This window comes from Coenobita brevimanus, chromosome 55, assembly GCF_032717465.1.
Source record: "Coenobita brevimanus isolate Jiangsu-jjx chromosome 55, ASM3271746v2, whole genome shotgun sequence".
Classification (NCBI taxonomy): domain Eukaryota; kingdom Metazoa; phylum Arthropoda; class Malacostraca; order Decapoda; family Coenobitidae; genus Coenobita; species Coenobita brevimanus.
The window spans coordinates 53,053,481-53,073,637 of NC_137008.1; the positions used below are offsets into that span (position 1 = coordinate 53,053,481).

At 40.9% G+C, this 20,157-nt stretch overlaps 1 protein-coding gene and 1 non-coding gene across 4 annotated transcripts in view; both read left to right on the forward strand.

Annotated features, from left to right (window-relative positions):
- SCAR (wiskott-Aldrich syndrome protein family member 3 SCAR) overlaps window positions 1-20,157 on the forward strand; it is a 45,091-nt gene that overhangs the window by 15,554 nt on the left and 9,380 nt on the right. For 2 of the 3 annotated variants that reach the window (XM_080273727.1, XM_080273728.1), the window contains exons 4-10: window positions 2,027-2,174; window positions 3,828-3,981; window positions 4,296-4,410; window positions 5,348-5,503; window positions 7,516-7,617; window positions 7,976-8,162; window positions 13,136-13,335. In XM_080273727.1, the coding sequence (XP_080129853.1) occupies window positions 2,027-2,174; window positions 3,828-3,981; window positions 4,296-4,410; window positions 5,348-5,503; window positions 7,516-7,617; window positions 7,976-8,162; window positions 13,136-13,335 (1,062 nt within the window). The remainder of the gene's footprint in view (window positions 1-2,026; window positions 2,175-3,827; window positions 3,982-4,295; window positions 4,411-5,347; window positions 5,504-7,515; window positions 7,618-7,975; window positions 8,163-13,135; window positions 13,336-20,157) is intronic. The other variant, XM_080273729.1, reaches the window with a different exon arrangement.
- On the forward strand, window positions 8,548-8,666 carry LOC145401540 (5S ribosomal RNA). Its single transcript, XR_013897630.1, has one exon. It is a non-coding gene; the product is annotated as a 5S ribosomal RNA (ribosomal RNA).

Here is a 20,157-nt window from a genome sequence, read left to right on the forward strand (position 1 = left end):
GACCAACCTGACTCATCCCTGAGTGGCATTACTTGAGCAATAAACCCCAACCACCCCATGGATATAAGCCTTCACGGGCTCAATCCGATTGAAGCACAATAATTACCCACTAAACCACCAGGCTCCAAAATTTGGTTATATGGTTACCACCCAGCGTAGTAAATGGTTTCCTGGTGTACAGGAAACCATTTGGCGTGTCACTCAGTGTAGAGTCACCCATAGGCAGAAGGAAGAGGAAAGAATGAAGGAATAAAAGACAGAAGAGGGAGTGTAAAGGCACCCGTAGGCAGAAGGACGAGGAAAGAATGTAGGAAAGAAAGATAGAAGAAGATGGAAGGAAAGAAGGATGGAGGAGAGGACAGGGCAGACACCTGAGAGCAGCACTACATTGAGTGAGTGGATGGTGAGCGCCCCCACCTACCACATTATATTAATACTTTCCACAATTCTTGTCCATCCACCCTGTCATATGCTTTCTCCAAATCCGTAAAGGCAATGTACAACTCCTTTCCCTTCTTTAGAAACTTTTCCACTAAAGATCTAAGAATGAATATCTGATCTACACAACCTCTTCCCTTCATAAAACCTCCCTGTTCTTTTCCAATTAATTCCTCTGTTATTTCCTAAACTTTATCAATAAGTATCCCACCATATACTTTTCCTGTTACCCTAAGAAGGCAAATGCCTTTATGATTACCACACACTTCTTTTTCCCCTTTTCCTTTGTACAGGGGAATAATTATACCTGACTTCCAGTCCTCTGGGACTCTGCCTTCCTCCCAGGCCAATCTGCACATCTTCCACATCCATTCTGTTACTATCTTTCCCCCATACTTCAGCATTTCACCACATACTCCATCAATTCCTGGGGCATTCCCCATTTTAACTTTCTTGAATGCTTCCACAACTTCCATCTTACTGATTTCTTCCTCTCCTCTCACATCCCTCCTTCTCCCAGCCATTCCCCAGCCACTTATACTTGCATTACTTTCATTCTCGGTATTCAGCAATTCCTTAAAGTGTTCCCTCCATCTGCTCACCTTTTCTCCCTTCTCCACTAGTAATCTACCATTTTTTTCTTTCACTCCCCAACTAACTTCTTTGGCACCCTGTCTAACTCTCGTTACCTCTTTCCAGAAGATTTTCTTACGTTCCCACCACTTTACAGAGGATGAGATTGATATCTCTATCTATCTATCTATTGCCAGACGCCTCAATCCCGTTTGGGGTGGCCACAAACAAATTGCCTCCAAGTCGCCCTGTCCCCCGCCATTTCACTGCCCTGCTCCCAACTCACACCCCCCTCTCTCATATACCTCTCCACCCCATCCCTCCATCTCATCCTCGGCCTCCCCCTCCCTCTTCCCCCCTCCACCTCACTCACATACACTCTCTTCGTCAGTCTTTCACCCTCCATCCTCTCCACTTGGCCAAACCACCTCAGTGTGTTCCTCATAACGCTTCCTATCACATCCACATCCACACCACAACGCTCCTTTATATCCTCATTCGTCAGCCTGTCTCTCCACGTGACTCCACAGGCTCCTCTTAAATAACTCATTTCCACTGCTCTCACTCTTGACTTGTGTCCTTCCAACAATGAGATTGATATGATGATGATAAATTATGTAGTTTTTGAATTGGTCATACTGATAGAGAGTGTCTTTTCAAATAAAATATATACAGTTCATTTTGATACCTGAAGTGATAGTTCTGTATGGCAGTTCCCCCCCTCCAGTGTTCTCTCTGCTGTGGAATGTTGGAAATGTAAGTAATTTTATTATGTTTCTCCATTTCAGAAGAGCACACATACCCAACACCTTTTTAATGCTTTTTCATTGTACACCATATGAAATGTGACTGATTATACAGTGTTATTGAGTAGCAGTGACTGATGCATTTTTCTCTCATTAGATGTGCTCATTTTAGATTTCTATTAATTTTGTGGGAAAAGTAACTTAATGTTCATTGTCCCAAGCTTATTGATTTAAATAACATTTCATCCGACATGTGTCTTCCATTTCAGCTGTCATCATTATCAAGACATGCTGAAGATTTGTTTGGAGAAATGATAGCAGAGTCAACGTCCATCCTTAATCGTACTGTTTCTTTGCAAGGGAGGGTGGACAAGCTTTCAGTTAAAGTAAAGAATTTAGACAGCAATGTGGAAGAAGGTAAGGATTTTCTTTGAAATGTTGCGTAATTAGCAATCGTATTGTTTCGTATCGTTTAGAAAGGCTTTAGGATGCTTGCTTGCACCGGTCTTGGACACCTAATGGTGGCTCTCAATGCCCCATGATGTCTGGCAGCATCCCTGTTCAGCCTCTTATCTGTAAGGTCACACTCCATGACATCATCCCAGGTCTTTTTTGGTCTGCCTCTCACAGCCCTACCCTCAGTGTTCACACCTCTCACCTTCTGCACCCAGTTATCATGAGTTTTTTTTTTTTTTTTTTAAATGTCAGGACCAACTGCCTAGCCCCAGGCTCGTACGCTCCTCATGGGGCAGTGTAGGATTGGATGATGGATGGATAAATGGATTTTTTTTGGGGTGGGGGGTAGATGGGGGCACTCACCATCCACTCAGTGTAGTTCTGCTCTTGGGTGACTGCCCTTTCCTCTCTTTCTTTCTTCTTTCCTTCCTTTCTCTTCTGTCTTTCTTTCCCTCATTCTTTCCTCCTCCTCCTGTCTACAGGTAACTCTACACTGAGTGACAGTCCAAATGGTTTCCTGTACATCAGGAAACTATTTACTATGCTGGGTGTTAACCATATAACATAATTATGAGGCCTGGTGGTTTAGTGGGTAATTAAGGCATTCCAGTCAGGTTGAGACTGTGCAAGTTTATATCCAAGGGGTGTTGGGGTTTATTGCTCACATAATGCCACTCAGGGATGTGTAAGGCTGGTCACTCTCATCTCAATGCCAGGACCAACTTGCCAAGCCCTGGGATTCTACGCTCCTCATGGGGCAACACAGGATTCGATGCTGATGATGAAAGATGATCATTAATTCAGCAGTTAATGCTGTGCATATTAGACAGTTTCACAGCACTTATTAATAAGTCTGTACAGGCACTGATGAGGAGCTGGTGATGCTTTGCACCCTTGGTGAAGTAGCTGCAATGTCCACCTGGGAACCAGACCACCTAATATTTCCCTGCACTTTGCTGTGAGAAGGATCCTGGTTTGACCTTGGTGAGGTGCCTCCTACCAGAAGGGGGGGGGAGGGTACCCTGGATCCCTACACAGTGTTTGAACTGAGCAGTACTTGTAGGATGGTCACAGCAGTTGCCTGTGTATGGTCGACGGGTCTGCTGGGCCAAATAGACTGGGGTTAAGCAACAACAACAGAAGTCCTGTACTCATTTAAAGTTTCCCATACATGAATGTATATTCTATCAAGAGAAATAAATTGCACAAGCAAAAGTTTCTGATCATCTCATTTTTTTCAGTTTTTAAAAATAAGATTTTTTGGGGGGTAGAGGTTGCAAAATATCCTTACCTTTGAGCCTTTAAATGTTGCACTGTCTATGGTGAAGGCAACATTCATATTTTATCACTTGCTTTGTAGGACTGACCATTGGGAGGGAGGTAGATAGTGAGTGTGTTATGAACCTTTTTATAATTATAACTTATTTTACCTATAACCTGTGCTGTGTGCCATCACTAATTTAACCTGTTATGAACATATTTTGTCCACCAATAAAGTTTGACGATGATATCGTCTTTGTAAAGTATTGTGAGTATTTTTATTAGTTAGGCACATAGTCTGAGATAAACCTGTGAGTTGCCTTTTGATCATTAAGAAACTTTTTTCCTTTACAGTATCACTACAAGATATCCACATGCGTAAAGCATTCAAATCGTCTACGTTATTTGATCAGCAAGTTGTTTCTCGAGACACCATTCCAGCTGCAATGTTGGAAACCTATCAGACTTGTGAACAGCCTCCGCCTCTTCATCAGCTGAATCCTTACAGGCAAGTGATAAACATGAATGATGATGAAAAATGTTTGGATGGTTATGCTTGTGAAGCATAGTTGGAAATCTTAGGGCTTAAATGGTGAATAAATGAGTGTGGCCCATTTCATGAACATGCTTTCAATTAGATTTTCCTGTTTTTAGTTCTTCTCATTCTCTTGCTATCTAGTCCTCACCTCACCTCATCTTTGGGTGGGAAAAAGAAGCTAGGATGCCAGTGGTAATGATGAAAGAACTTTGTATGGAAAAAGTAAATGCTGAGTAACATTTATGCTGTATAGAAACGCAAACAAATACTCAGTTTTCCATTAGGGATGATGGAAAAGATGGACTCAAGTTCTACACTGACCCCTCCTACTTCTTCAACTTGTGGCGGGAGGAGATGACTCAGGAGACAGAGAGACTCAAGCTGGACAAGAAGCAGAAGGTAGGAGGCTTTCGTTTTGATTTGCTGATGGCTTGACTCCTATAGGTTTACTGATCTTATTGTATCACTTGCAGTGTGACCATTAATCATTAAAATGAGAACTAACTTTATGGAGAAAAATTATTATAATTTTGGAAGTCACATTATCAGTCCATGAAGGCAGGTTGAATTATTGGCGAAGGGAAGATATGTAGCTCTTGGAAATGATAGGGTCAGTAATGTAACATGGACATGCCAGTCACATTCAGGTCCTAAATAAGGTTATAGCTGTGATATGGATCTGGGCTAGATGTTGAGCATGGAATGCTGCATTATGGTGACGATGAGGAACAGAAATGTTTTTCCTCATAAGTTTGGTTATGTGGCTGTTAATGTTCATGAAGTGATTAATAAGTGTTAATTAATATGTTCAGTAATGGATAAATGATTTGTATTTTAGTGTTCCAATTTTTCAAGTAAGCTCTGTAGTACCCTAATGAACTAACTGTTTGCTAGCATCATCTGTTGTTTACCTGTGCACTGTCATTATACCTGTGATTTTTTGGGAGGGCGTTTGTAATGATACATAACAGTTTTTTTAGTTCATTGTGTCCAGTTTGTTAAACACCCTGTCATTTTTACCTTTAATAATGCCTTAATAAAGATGTCACTTCTAACCCAAGTTAATGGTGTTATTTGGTATGATAAATGTGTGGTTTAACCCTCTCACTATGATGACGTCTTTTTTAATGCTTTACCAGACTTTTTTTTTTCTCTCTCCCTCTCCCTCCCTGCACTGTAAGACCTGAATTGGAGAGGTTAAATACAGTCTTCATTAGCCCCATTATTAAAACAGGTTATGCCCTTAACTGAGTACAGTTTAATCATTTGGTAGTAAGACGTCATCTTAATGAAGTGGTCAGCCTGTGAACAACTAACTCCAGTCCCTTACTAACAGCCAAGCAAGCCCAAGGGAGATGGCAGAAATAAGAGTAAAAAGGTACCACGGATGACCACCAACACACGGGAGAGGCAGCGACAGCTGGCCATCGCACATGGGGAGTATATTGCTCCTCAGTCACAGTACAGGACACCTAGTAACCAAGTTAATGAGGTTTGTACCTTTATACCACATGTTTCACTTTTATATGTACTGTATGTCTTTTTCTTAATCTTTGTTAGTACAACAAATCTTCATTCTATCAGTCTATCTATACCCAGACCTATAATTCCATGAAGGGCGGCATTTTGACTTTGAGTTAGTTGTTTGACTGGGAGGGGCACTAACCCTCTGCCAACCCATTTGTTGACACGTAAGAAACATGTATGGGTTGGTTATGTGGCAACCTCTCGGCGCTTTAAATGGTTTTCTGGCCTACATAAAACCATTAGGCTTGTCCCTCAATGTAAAGCCACTTGAAAATGAAAAAAGAAGAATAAAGAGTGACAGGAGATAGGAGAAACAGGAAGAGAGGAGGGCCAACACAGAAAAAGAACGATAAACGTGAAGAAGTAGGCAGCACTACATCAAGTGAGTGGATGATGTCACCACCACCTAACATGAAGTCTGTGTCCCCGTATTTGAGGTTCTTTTCCCCTATTAATTCAACAGTAAAGAATACGTTGCCACTTTGTCTCATTAACACCTTTGAAAGTGATTTGCCTGTTTCTCCAATTTATAACATCAGATGTTGCAGTATTTTTGGCCATGTTCCTGGCATACCATGAGGACTAGCTGTACTTTTGTAGAATGGATAAGGAGGAAAATTTCTCTTCAAGCACGATTGTTTGTAATGAAATTTCAGTACTGTGTTAAGAAACATGCATGAAGTATTATATGCATTCCACGCTTGAAAATACACACATGAATTTGCAGATAGATTTATGACAGTTTCTAGATATGGTGCCACCTCTTTCCTGTTCATCACTCACTTTTTAAAAGCATCATAATTATTCTCACACACTTTGGTCCGTACGTATAGCACCTCCTTGATCATACCTTAACAGCTTTTCAGTCTTGGTGCACTTCTTTACTGAAATAATTTGCAAGTCTGCTTTACATTTGTTTGTATATTCTTTGTTTCATCTTGCTATTGACATCCAGAATCCACCTTCCCTACTTAAGATTTTTTCCCTTCCTGTGCCAGCAAGTACTGTATATCCAGAAGTTTGACATGCAAGCTCTGTGAACCCACACCATACTGGTATTATCAGCATTACTGTTTTGGCCTGGCACATGAATGTGGTGTCTGTATTTTATTCATACTATCTACAGATGAGTTTATTCAGCTTCAGACTTACATTGCAGTCTGGAGGGTTTAGATACAACTTATATTAACCCCATCACTGTTAGGTTTTTCCCCATATCCAAATAAATTAATTTGGTGGGAGCAGAAATGAAGAAATGTTCATTCATCCATCCATCATCCAATCCTATGTTGCCCAATGAGAAGTGTAGGAGGGCAAGGCAAGTTGGTCCTGACATTTAAGATGAGAGTGACCAGCCTCACTCATTCCTGAGTGGCATTACGTGACCAAATAAACCCCAACCATCCCTTGGATATAAACCTGCACTGGCTTAATCTGATTTGAGTGCCTTACTTGCTCACTAAACAACCAGGTGCCATAATTTGGTTTTGTGGTTACCACCCAGCATAGTAATTGGTTTCCTGGTGTTTAGGAAACCATTTGGCTTGTCACTCAGTGGCTATGAAAACAATAGCTCTTAAATAGCCATCCTAGTTAGGGAATCTGGTTTGTTATGTGCTATCTGCTACCAGAAACCATTTTGTGAGTATGATATTTTATTTTTCAAAGTGATCGATTGAATGATGAATTTAAAAATGAATTTTGATACCATACAGTTGAAATAATCTACATTAAATAATCATTACCATCATCATCCGGACCTCCTTTCCCACCCTAGGGCAGGGTGAGAAGTAGCAACATCCAGAGAGCCTAAGTTTGCCCAGTTCAGTGGGCCATGTGTCCATTCACTCATCATTCAATCCCATGGAATCCTGGCTCCATCAGATAGACAAAAAAAAATTTCACCTTGTTCTATAGCTTCACATTATCTTCAGTAATATGAGAGAGGAGTGTATTAATGGATACTATTGTTTTCAGGGTGCTTATGATGATTCCATGGGTGTGAACGCAGCTGATGGCCGACCACTGAGACCGAACAGCATAGAACTCCGTGGTCACTATGGCAATGCACACTCCATGGTCAGTTATATTTTAAGTAGAAGAGCTCAAGATTCAGATTGATTATATGGGCAGGAACTCCCAAAATGCAAAATTTTAAATATCATTTTTCAAATATTGTGGTTTCAGGATTTAAAAGTCTTGCTTTTTATTAGCTAGTCTGTGAACTTTTATATAAAATACTCTACCAGATTAAGTATGTCATCTGACAACTTTCTGATCCATAATAACACAATCAGGAGGGTAGGGATCATAGTTAGTAAGTTATTACTAACATAACAGGGTGCACACTACAGTAGATCCATGCTTTACTACAGCAGTGAACAGTATATGATAATGGTGAAACATCATTTTTTATTTTTTTATTTGTCACCTGCAGGAATCAGGAGGCATATACGTTCCCAACTCCCATCCCCATGCTTACTCTCCCACCCATGAGACAAACCAGCAGCCTGGTGCCCCTGCAGGCCCTGCCCCTGAGCACCAGCCTTACCCTCCTCCATACCAAGACCAGTATGCTGGTTACCCCCCGCCACCGTACACTCCGGATGGTGCAGCATCACAGAGTGAGTCATGGCATGTTATCAGTGTTCTGTCCCTCTAGCAGATGTACGGTATGGTGTTGGAGAGAGACACTTTCGTGTGGTGGTATAGTACAACCAGGTGACTTTGCTGCCTGGTTATACAAGTGTCCCTCAGGCCCCTTCCATTTCACCCCGAAGGAGGATATCTGAGTGCTGGGAAGGGTAGCTTCACCCTGCTGGCCACCAGGTTATGTTCAGACAAATTTGGGGTTAGTACATCTGCTAGCAGATACGTCATTGCACGTGAAGCAACTCTTGAAACACTAAAAATTTCTCCCTGAAATGGGAAGGGCAGAGCAGGGGGATTACTTTACTAAAAAGTTAGTAAGGGATTATTAAATTAGATTATGTACTGTATGTATGTATAGCCAACGGCCATGCCACGTTGAGTACACCGCTTCCCGTCCGGTCAGCGAAGTTAAGCAACGTTGGGTCTGGTTAGTACTTGGATGGGTGACCGCCTAGGAACACCAGATGCTGTTGGCGTCCCTACGTGTCAAGTGGGGTTGGTGGAGGTTTAGTGTCCCTCCCTGTAAAACAATTAACTCTAAGCCCTTGACCACCCCATTTGGGATACATGGCGTCTGGCAGTGGATGGATGTATGTACAGTTTTACTAACATCATCATCATCCGGACCCCCTTTCCCACCCAAGGGCAGGGTCTGGACATTGCTATTCCTCACCCTGCCCTAGGGAAAGGATGTCCGGATGATGATGATGATGATTATGATGGTGATAGTAAAATGGTACATACATACATCGTCTAATCTAATAATCCCCTACAGGATTAAGGAGTCTAGATAGATGTATGGCAGTACAGATGTAGGTAATTCACTTGAAGTTGTTATGAGTTTAGTCTTTCATATTCTGGAAGAGCTGCTCATCCACTTCTCTGACTGTTGTATTTATAGTAGTTTTGTGTGGATCCCACTGGGTCTAATGTACTGGCTGTGGCTTCACCTTCATCATTCCGCAGCAAATCGTCTTCCATTCTATCCCAGCATTTTGAAAGAGTCAATGACAGTTTCTGGTATTATTGCATCCTAGGCTCTGCTTTCAGTTTATGCAAGTGTTACAGTAATATGAAAGTGTTTAAATCAATTGAATTTGACTTTGTTTGGCTCAGTTGCATTATGTATGAAGGAAAAGAAAGCTGTTGAAATTAGTGAAGTGATAAATGCTTGTTCTGATTCACTGTGAGTACTGCTACAGTGAATTAGGCCTATAGCTTCCTGAAAATCACCATCACGGGAATATGATCAATGGTCATTGAAGAAGGGAGATGAAATGATAGCCTGTAGCTTCGTTGAGAAGTGTTTTCAGCAGAGAGATGTTTGAGTGGTCTGCTTCACAGGACATGGTGATAATTCTCACACATTTATGCTTTCTTTTTCCATGTTTCAGGATCCTACCATAGATAGATATGGATATAGATATAGATATATGTATATATGAAGTACAGTATTTACAGTAGAACCTCATAATTGCCGAATTCATAATTAACGACATCACTAATTAGCGATTTCTTCCTAAAAACATAGTCGGACAAATACAGAAAATAAACTGGAGGAATTTGAATTGAATTGGTAAGGTCATTCTGCTGAAAGTTAAATATACATTAAGTGCTCATTTTTTTGTTTGTTTTTGTGTGTATATGAGAAAGAGTATTGATGCAAACAGTAATGTATTCCAATAACCCCTTAATAACCCCCGGCATTGAACAACACTTTACAGTACCGGTGTCAGTGACTTCGAATTAGCACAAGCTATAAAAAACTGAACAATTATCGGAAGGAAACGAAAGTCACTGGCGTGTTTATACAACTCTATGCTACCATCCCAAGCAGTCAGGCGGTCACTTAATCTCAGATGTTTTCACCTATATGGCGCATTCACTGTAATTTTATGAATGATTAAAGTGCTCCAATCAGATTGAACCTGTTTAGGTTTATATCCAAGGGGTGGATGGGGTTTATTGCTCACATACTGCCACTCAGGGATGATTGAGGCTGGTAATTCTCATCTTAAATGTCAGGACCAATTTGCCTAACCCCAGGCTTCTCTGCTTCTCATTGGGCAACATAGGATTGGATGATGACGATGAATCTTCCGTGAATCAGAGCAAATCACAGGATGGGCTAAGGAGCTAGAAAACACATTGCTAGGTGCACTAGACAATTCTCTTCTCATCTTTAAGAAAAATAAATTGATTTTAGAACTCTTAAAAAATTTTCTCGGGGCTGACCAGGGGTGTATTCAAATTTCTAAACCCTTGGCCATTGAGGGGTTAAGCCATACCTACGATTGTTTGTTTCCGGCGCAGTGGAAAAAACTTACTCCACTTACTCAAAGATGGATTTTGTTTCCCAATTTCCCAACTGTAGGTTAGGTTAGGTTTGGTTAAATTATTAGGTTCAATTTAACTAGGTCAGGTTAGGTTTAGCTAAACACTTAGGACAGTCCCCTCCACCATTAGGTTAATGAATCAAACAAGAGCTGTCACAGCTGAGCAGCAAAAAACCACAGGAAAGCAGATTTAACAAGAATACAGTATCATTGATTCGTAGCCTACGCAATTACTGGTAAATATCATTTTCAGGAAGGCATCAAGAATTAGCAACGGGTTACTTGAGAGGAGCAATGAGTTACTTGAGAGGAGCATGTGGAGTGACGTGGAGGGACAGGTTGACGAATGAAGAAGTGAAGGAATGCTGTGGGGTGGATGTGGATGTGGTTGAGAAGATTAGGAGAAATACACTGAGGTGGTTTGGACATTTGACGAGAATGGAGAATGAAAGACTGACTAAGAGGGTGTATGTAGGTGAGGTGGAGGGAGGGAGAGGGAGAGGTAGGCCAAGGATGAGGTGGAGGGATGGAGTTGAGAGGTATATGAGGGAGGGGGGGGGTGAGTTGGTGGGAGGGTAGTCAAATGGTGGGTGACAGAGCGACTTGGAGGCGTTTTGTCTGCGGCCACCCTTTGCGGGATTAGGGCGTCGGGCTATAGATAGATAGCAACAGGGTTTGGAACGTGACCCTTGCTAATTTTAGGGAGTTACTGAATATGTACAGTGGCATACCTGAGTGGGGGGCAGGGGAGGGGCTGTTTGAAACTGCCCCCTGGCCCCCCAATTTAGGGGGGCCCCCAAAAGCCTTGAAAATTTATAAGCTTTTTTATTAATATCTAAAATTATATATATATAATCATCCCGACAATTCCGCCTGAGATATTAGATAAGTTTTGAGAATGAGGGGGGCTAGGTTCATTGCAAGGCCCCCCTCCAGGAAGGGGGCCCCGCAAAGAACCTAGCCCCCCCGGGCCTCCAAATCTCTAGGGGCGCCCCTGAATATATATATATATACACACACACACATAGATAGACATAGTTATAGGTATAGTGGTTGGTGGGAGCGCTCCCCATCAACTCACTCGATGTAGTGCTGCCCTCATGTGACTGCCCTTTCTTCCTTCCTTCCTTTCCATCCTTACTCTTTTGTCTTTTTTTCCTTTATTCATTCCTTTTCCTTCTGTCTGTGGGTGACTCTGCACTGAGTGACAAGCCAAATGGTTTCCTGTACACCAGGAAACCATTTACTATGCTGGGTTGTAACCATATAACCAAATTTTGGCACCTGATGGTTTAGTAGGTAATTACAGTGCTCCAGTCAGATCGAGCCGGTAAAGGTTTATATCCAAGGGGTGGTTGGCGTTTATTGCTCATGTAATGCCACTCAGGGAAGAGTGAGGCTGGTCAGTCTCATCTTAAATGTCAGGACCAACTTATCTAGCCCCAGGCTTCTACGCTCTGCGTGGGGCAACGTAGGATTGGATGATGATGATGATTATGTATATATACATATATCTATAGGTAGGTAGGTAGGACTGAGGGATGGAATGATGATGATTCTGTAATTGTTGATTTCAGTTCTATATAATGAAACATACAATAATAAGTCACACAGTAGATAGAAAAAAAGAAAAGCATTGTCTCAGCCAATGGTGATTCTCAGTTCAGTGTCATCAGCACCGATTTACTACCATAATTGTCCTTGGTGATGTGTTTGTAGTAATGATAATTTTCTTTTAGCTGATAAAGGATAGAAAACTATGTCTCGTTTTCATTTCTGTGGGCTAAGGGGCTCTTAGTTAAATTTCAGTGTTATTTTTCTTATCGATAATTACGATACTGGTTATGCAAATAGCTTCAAAAAATGTAAATCACTCTTACTTATGCTATTTCACCCAAAGTATCGCTGATAAAATAATATATTTGTACGGTATATTCTTTCCTAAGAAGATTAGTACAATATATGCCAAAAAGATGGTTTTTGGACTGTAAGAAGTAAAAAAAGCGTATGAATATTGACATTTGTTTATAATCTGACGTACAAAAAATGGCACATACGGTTTATCCATAGTTTAATATTTATTACACTCTAAAATGTTACGGCGTACTGAAGCCTAGCGCTGCCAGACGTACGAAGCAAGCTTGGTGGTGGAGTAGATCAGCCAGTGAAGACAGGTAAACTTGTTTTACCGGAGGCAGCATATAAATATCGACATGCTTTCATGAAATGAATTAGGTTTTATTCTTACTCACAGGGAGTTTAATTTGTTAGTATAAATTATAACTAATTTCTGTCATTGGATAAAGATATACATATATATGTCTATGCATGCATAAACCAGGCTGGAACTGCTGTGGAATATTTGTTTTATAATTACTTTTGTTCATGCTGCATTGACATAATACTGTTTTAAAGAGAAAAAATAGAATATTTATGTATTTTTACAATAAGTATGGTGCATGAAAAAGGACATTAAATTATTGCCTGACATGTGATTTTTTTTCCGTCTGAAAAATTAAAATATTGGTGACATCTGGCATTTCTCCAGGTGTGCGAACACTCCTATTGAGTGTGCATTTTTGTATCAGTTTGATGAACTGTGTATACAGGCAGCACCCCAAGCCGCAGTGGAGGTCAGCGCGGTCCAACAAGCCGACCAGTGCAGCCTCCTCCAGACCCTCCTAGCAGCGCTGGCAACACCCCCACCCCTCCAGGAGGATCACACTCAGGCACACCCACCCGCCACAGAGGACCATCACATGGCCGTGAAGCTCTCCCACCACCTCCCCCACCACCCTCAGATAGACAGGTAAAATAATTATACAGTTGTTTAATGACATTAACAGAGGATATTATTTAGATGTATGCAGATGTTGAATACTGGTACTGTATCTGCTAATAATTGACCCACTGCTCTTAAATGACCTGTTGTCATAATTTATCTATGTAAATTGCCAATAAATCCTTCACAGTTTATCAAAATATTGGTGGACATTAAAGTATGCGTGATTAAAGTGTATTTTGAAATGATTTATTGAAGCTTCCCCCAAAATGGTTTATTAAAATATCTCTAATTGCACTTTAACCAGTTATATCCACAAGTATGGAGAGTTAACTGTGTCATACTTGTTTAACTTGGCAGTGGCCTCTAACCTTTTGCAGCTCAGTTGATGGTCAGGTGAAGTCTTATGAAGGGACTGATTTGTATGGTGCCCAAGAACATATATCCCTGTTTTGTAATTAATGCTCATTGAATTTCATCCAGCCACAACATAAAATATTCAGGTTGTCGGAGTGGCCCCAGTTCTGTCAGATTAAAACAAACTAACTATAGTATACTGCTGGATGTAGATGTGCAGTACTTTTTTCATTCATTTTGATAGGCATTATTGTATTATCTGTTGTATGACATGTAGGATCATTGAGAAATTATTGGTATCTAAGTGTCAGAAAATGTCTGTAGTAAGTGTATAACAGATGAGAAATTATTGGTAGCTAAGTTTCAGAAAATGTCAGTATCAGCTATATAAGTTGAGAATTTATTAGTAGCTAGTGCTGTAAATTAGCAAGCAAAAGTCGATTAATGTTGGTAATGTATCGGAAGGGAAAAATTATCCAATAATCGGAATCGTATTGGAATTGGCTGAGTAACGATGAAAAATATATAAATGTTGGTTTTACCCAATGACCCTAGACTCTAGCACTCATTTATCCACCATTCTAGGTGTGAACAAACTCTGTACTGATGATTATTTTTCAAAGATATAGTCGTATCCCACATTCTGTTGACTGTCTTAAATGGTAAAATACTTGGACTAAAACATATGGAATATTTAGATCATTCCATCTTTCCTCTTATGTCCTTTCCTTCTTTCTTTCCTCCTCCTTCAGTCTACGAGTGACTTTACACTAAGTGACCAGCCAGATGGTTTCCTGTACACCAGCAAACCATTTACTACGCTGGTTGGTAACCATGTAACCAAGCTCTGGTGCCTGGTGGTTTAATGGGTAATTAAGACACTCCAGCCTGATAGATGAGTTTCCTGTCAAAATTTTTTTAAAGCAAGATACTTGTATAGGTAAAAAACATGCAGAAAATTACTGTCAACTATTTTTTCCCAAAAAATTGTGCAGATACAGTACTTGGAAAAAAATCATAGATAAAGTAACTGAAAAATCACATGACTGAAACAGCCTCTGATTGGTCGTGACACCACTACTCACACTGAGGCAGCTTAGTCAACTTACTTTACTTTTAGCCTGCATACACTGTGCTTATTTCTGACCTCGAATGTCCGGTGACAAGAGGAATAATTGTTAGTGTTTCATTCTAATGTGTAAGTGCACAGACAAAAGCACACCAGGGAAACTGTTCCTTTGTGTACCAGCCAATGAGAATAAACGAAAGCAGTGGTGGCTGGCTGCTCGTTGAAGTTCTCAGTGATGGAATGCAGTCTTTATTGTTGTGAAAATATTATTTTCTTCACCAGATAGGTTCATACACACCTAATTATTTGAAATTTGTTTTTTAAAAAATTTGCTTAATTTAACTGTTAATAGAAAATTAGGATTCAGAGCAAAAATGTGCTAAGGTTAGCGAGTATTTCTGCTTTAGATTGCCAGCGCGCCTTGACAGACTTCTATTTTGCACAAATACTGATTTTCACTGCTGATAAGTGTATTTGCCTGTTTATATTTATAAAAAGTTGAAGTCTGCCAAGGCAAGTTGTTGAGCTAAAACACATTTCTGCTAACTTTAGCGCATTTCCGCTCTGAATCCGGAATTTTTTATGAGCAGTTAAATTAAACAAAAAATTTGGCCAGATTTCAGGTAATTAGGTGTGTGTGAACCTATATGGTGATAAAATCCATAACACTTACCAATTAAAAGTGCCGATTCGGTTCTGATTCCGTAAATGACCGCCGATTTGTTATTTCGTCGCACCCTCCTGAAGGTACATTACCATTAAGTTCAGAGTCAAACTAATAATGAAGAGGTTGGATATTAAGCATTCATGAGCATAATACCAATATAAACTCATACAACCGATACTGTACGGCATACATTAAACACTTTCCACCTCATGAGGTACGAGCACCACTCGGGAATGGTGTAGCTGTAAGCTACTTCTAGTCGATTTCACTGCAATATACGTACCTAACTGGCACCACCCATTTACACCATGAAAAGTATTCCTGCACAACATACCTGAAGGAGGTAGTTTGGATCTACAGTGGCCATATCAGTAAATATCAACAACTATCATCGCTGTTACTGGTAAAGTATTGTGTGATGGATTGGAGCATCGTCTGCAGTGTGAATACTGACGTCATCGCCAATATGGCTGCTGCTTCCCTCCAGCCGCAAAGAATTAAAGTTATCACGCCTTGATCAGTGCAAATGATAAAGTTCATTAAAAGATACATATACTGTAAGCTTCTAAGTACAGGTACATGAAAGAATGCACTGGCCATGTTTACCCAGAACCGGAAACGCGTTTTTGAACCCGTGTCAGTTTTTATCCAAGGGGTTGTTGGGGTTTATTGCTCATGTAATGCCACACAGGGATGAGTGAGGCTGGCCTCCTCTTAACCCCTGAAAGATGGGTATCGGAATGGCGTGACACGCTCAGGATGAGCATAGTCAGTGGGTTCGAGATGGTGGGGGGTTTGTGGGGGTGGTGGGATGGTGTGGGGGGTGGGGGTAGGGGATGGGGTAAGGGGTGAATGGATGGATGGGGGTGGGGGATGGTGTGTGGGTGTGGTGGTAAGGGGGTGAGAGAGGTGTGACCGCATGTGCGGACACCTGTCTTTTTGGCCCTATACCCTCGGACAGCATATGCGGACACCTGTCATTTTGGGGTTAAATGTCAGGACCAACGTGCCTATCCCTGGTCTCTTATGTTTCTCATGGGGCAACACAGGATTAGATGATGTATGTAATATTATATCACTGTGGTTAGAATGAAGCTTGGCACAAATAGCTAGAAAAGTCTTCTTTCAGGAGCTGTGGGGAACTGGTAGGAGCTTGCGAGTCAGGGGGTATTTCTTAGACTTTAAGGAGTTAAGTACTAAATTTGAATGTTGCTGGCATATCTAATTGTGTTTAGCTTACATGAAAAAATACCGATATTTAAAAAATTATATAAATATATTAGGCTGCATCAATGTATCACAGTTCCTTTGGCTTTTCTCTTGGGATTTTTATTTTAAAGAAGCCATAGTATGCTAACTGTACTTTACCTATATATATTAAAATGTTATTAAGACACATTAATACTCATAAGTATAGTCTTTGCCACTGGGTAAATAATAGGAAACAAAGCACATACCTTAACTTTTGTGCTTCCTTAAAAGTACACTCAGACATTGGACAAATAGGAAACAAATAACATTTAGCAACTAAATCTAATTGTGGTAGGTGGTGGCGGCCATTATCCACTCACTTGATGTAGTGCTGCCTACTCCTTCCTTAGCCTTTATCATTTTTTTCTGTGCCTGCCTTCCTCTCTTCTTATTTCTCCCATCTTTCCTGTCACTTCTTATTGCTTTTCTTTCCTTTACAGGTGGCTTTACATTGAGTGACAAGCCAAATGGTTTCCTGTAAGCCAGGAAACCATTTACAATGCTGGGTGGTAACCATATAACCAAACCATACGTGTTCCCTACGTGTCAACAAGTGGGTTGGTGGAGGGTTAGTGCCCCTCCCCGTTAAACAACTAACTCAAAGTCAAATGGCCACCCCTTACGGGATTATGGCGTCTGGCAATAGATAGGTAGAACTAAATCTAAGCCAGTTCTTGGTATTTAACAATATATGAAATGTATAGTTTATGTAAACTTCTGATCATTACCATCCATCCATCCATCCATCCATCAGCCAATCCTACGTTGTCCCATGAGGAGCGTAGGAGCCCGGGGCTAGGCAGTTGTTCCTGACATTTAAGACGAGAGTGACCAGCCTCACTCATCCCTGAGTGGCATTATGTGGGCAGTAAACCCCAACCACCTTTGGATAGAATCTTTCACTGGCTCGATCCAATTGGAGTGCAATAATTACCCACTAAACCACCAAGTGCCAATATTTGGTTATATGGTTACCACCCACCATAGTAAATGGTTTCCTGGTATACAGGAAACCCAAATAGTAAAATGCAGCATTTATACTGTACAGGTCTCCCTCACTATTCGATTGGGTTACGTTCCTGAAAACTAGATCGAATAGTGAACGATCGAATAACGAACTTAAGGTTTAATAGGATTTAATTTAATGCAGACCGCTACATTAATATTTACCAATAAAGAGATGGAGAACACTTTTCCACGTCACCCAAGGAGGTAGTGTAATAGACGCGTTATTTTTTTTTATACAGTGGTTTCCCCAGGAGGCTTATATCCACTGGAAAGATCAGAAAAATCAAAATCACAAACGCGCTAGGCTAAGTCCTGCACGTAACGTACCTTTCATGGCTGCGGTACACTCTCAACTCAGAGACTCTTTAGTCTTCATTAAATCACTGGAAGAAAACTTGCTCCTCATCGTCAGCAGTGGCAGGGCTTGATGAATCCTGGATGTCAGTGATGGATGATGACACAGTGGCAGAAGTGGATGGAAGAAATGCGGCATCAGAGCTTAGCCTAGACGGGACAAGGCGGGAATGAGTGCGAGAATGAGCGGGCTTGGGTACGATCGCTCAGCCAGAAAAACAAGTGCGTGATGCGATGCGTTTGTTTACGATGCGTACATTTACCTTTATTTAAGCGATCGGATAATCGAGCGTTCTCAATCGATTAATGAGGGATTGGTATCAATAAATATCGATCGTGTAAGCGAAATATCGAATAGTGAGGAATCGAATAGTGAGGGAGACCTGTACTTGAAAGTACTGTGTATGTAAAATCTTGGTGGACCAGCCATTATCTAAAAAATGAAACAACATTTATAGTTAAAAGGTGTGTAACATTTTGATCATTAGCTAACTCAGGCCAGATCAGCCTAGAGTTACTGCACAGTTGGAAAAAATACACCTGCTTTAACCCCTAATGGTAGGTCCCCATTCTGGAATGTGTGTCATGGTGACTTCAGTCTCCAGAACGTTTAACATTGTGCACCATTAATTTAAACAAGAACTCCATTGTATGAGTCACAACATTGACCAGGGAATCTGCTGCATCATTCCTGCCACTTGCTGCTTATCCTACCCTACCCCTCTCAGTCTTGTGTCGACCATAAACTATGGAGGGTGACTCTTCTGCCTAGCACTCCACATATGCAGTTCCTAGTACATCTCTTGCCAATGCTCTACAATAAGTAATTGTAGGACATTGGAACACCACTCAGTTTAAAGCCAAAGAATTGTACTTTGCTGGGTATAAAGATTTTCATGATAAATTTAAAAGTTTTTATAGCAGCAATTTTTGAAAAAATCACTTTGTGTGTGTGTGTGTGTGTGTGTGTGTGTGTGTGTGTGTGTGTGTGTGTGTGTGAAAAAGGCCCGCTCCTGACACTCGAGTTTATAAACAATGCCCAACCCCAAGGGGTTAATCCCTTAGATTGAATTTAACATAGTCAGAGACTGTTCCTTATATATATATCATGATTAATACCACTTTTCATTCAATAATGTATGGATGACTAAGTCTGATGTATGCCAACCACATACATGTGTAGTGTACTGTACTGGCTCACTTTATGCTCACAAAAGTATCATGCTTTTCTTGATTTTGAGACAGCCTTCAGTCAAGTATTGTATATCTTATATACTTAGAAAAGCTTAATATTGAAGGTCCTGTGGTTGAAGTTAGCAATGTTCTATGGTCAGAGTGTGTTCTACCAAGCTAAATATTTGTTCTGAAGTTACACTCAAATCTGTGCATCATGTACACGCACAAACACTGATTAGCTTACACACGAAATTGCCAAATGTCGTTCATCTCCACATCTCAGAGTTACTGTCACCGTATAACCCCCATCTGCTGCCATCTTTCTTTTTATGTGCCGTAAATCACTATTTTTTTTTTTAGACTATAGTGAGGACTGATGTAAATATTACGACTAAACAAAGAATGTACCATAATAACTAATGGGTGCGGACATGTGTGCATTATTTATGTACATAATCCTGCAGACCCACCACTCTTATCCCACAGGCCCACCACTGTTACACACCATGCAGTGTACCTCACTCTGCTCGCTGCTTTCGGCCTTTGATTCTTTTCATTTTCTCCTTTTCCATTCACCCATTTATTATTCTGGACCTTAAATGGTAGTAGTAGTAGTTGTTCCCTAGGCAGTCTGGCCGAACAGCCCCAAGTCCCTTGGGAAGGCCATGGCCGAGACCAGGCTTTCCCACAGAGCTCTCAAAGAGTGTATGTTGTGCTGTTGGCATAGGTGATTGTGTGCAATGCAGTCTTCCATAATGTGCTTAATAGTATGGGGTGCTGTGTTACATCCTGGACAGGCATCAGTGACAGAGTCATCCAGCCTCCTCTGGTAGCTTAAGAGGGCTGGATGTTCCCCACATCTCAGCCTGGCCAGGTGGACCCTGTCCTCACAAGGGAGATAAGATCAGAAGGGTGGATGTCAGGAGGCCATGCATGCAGCTGTGTGTTGTCTTTAAATGACTGAATG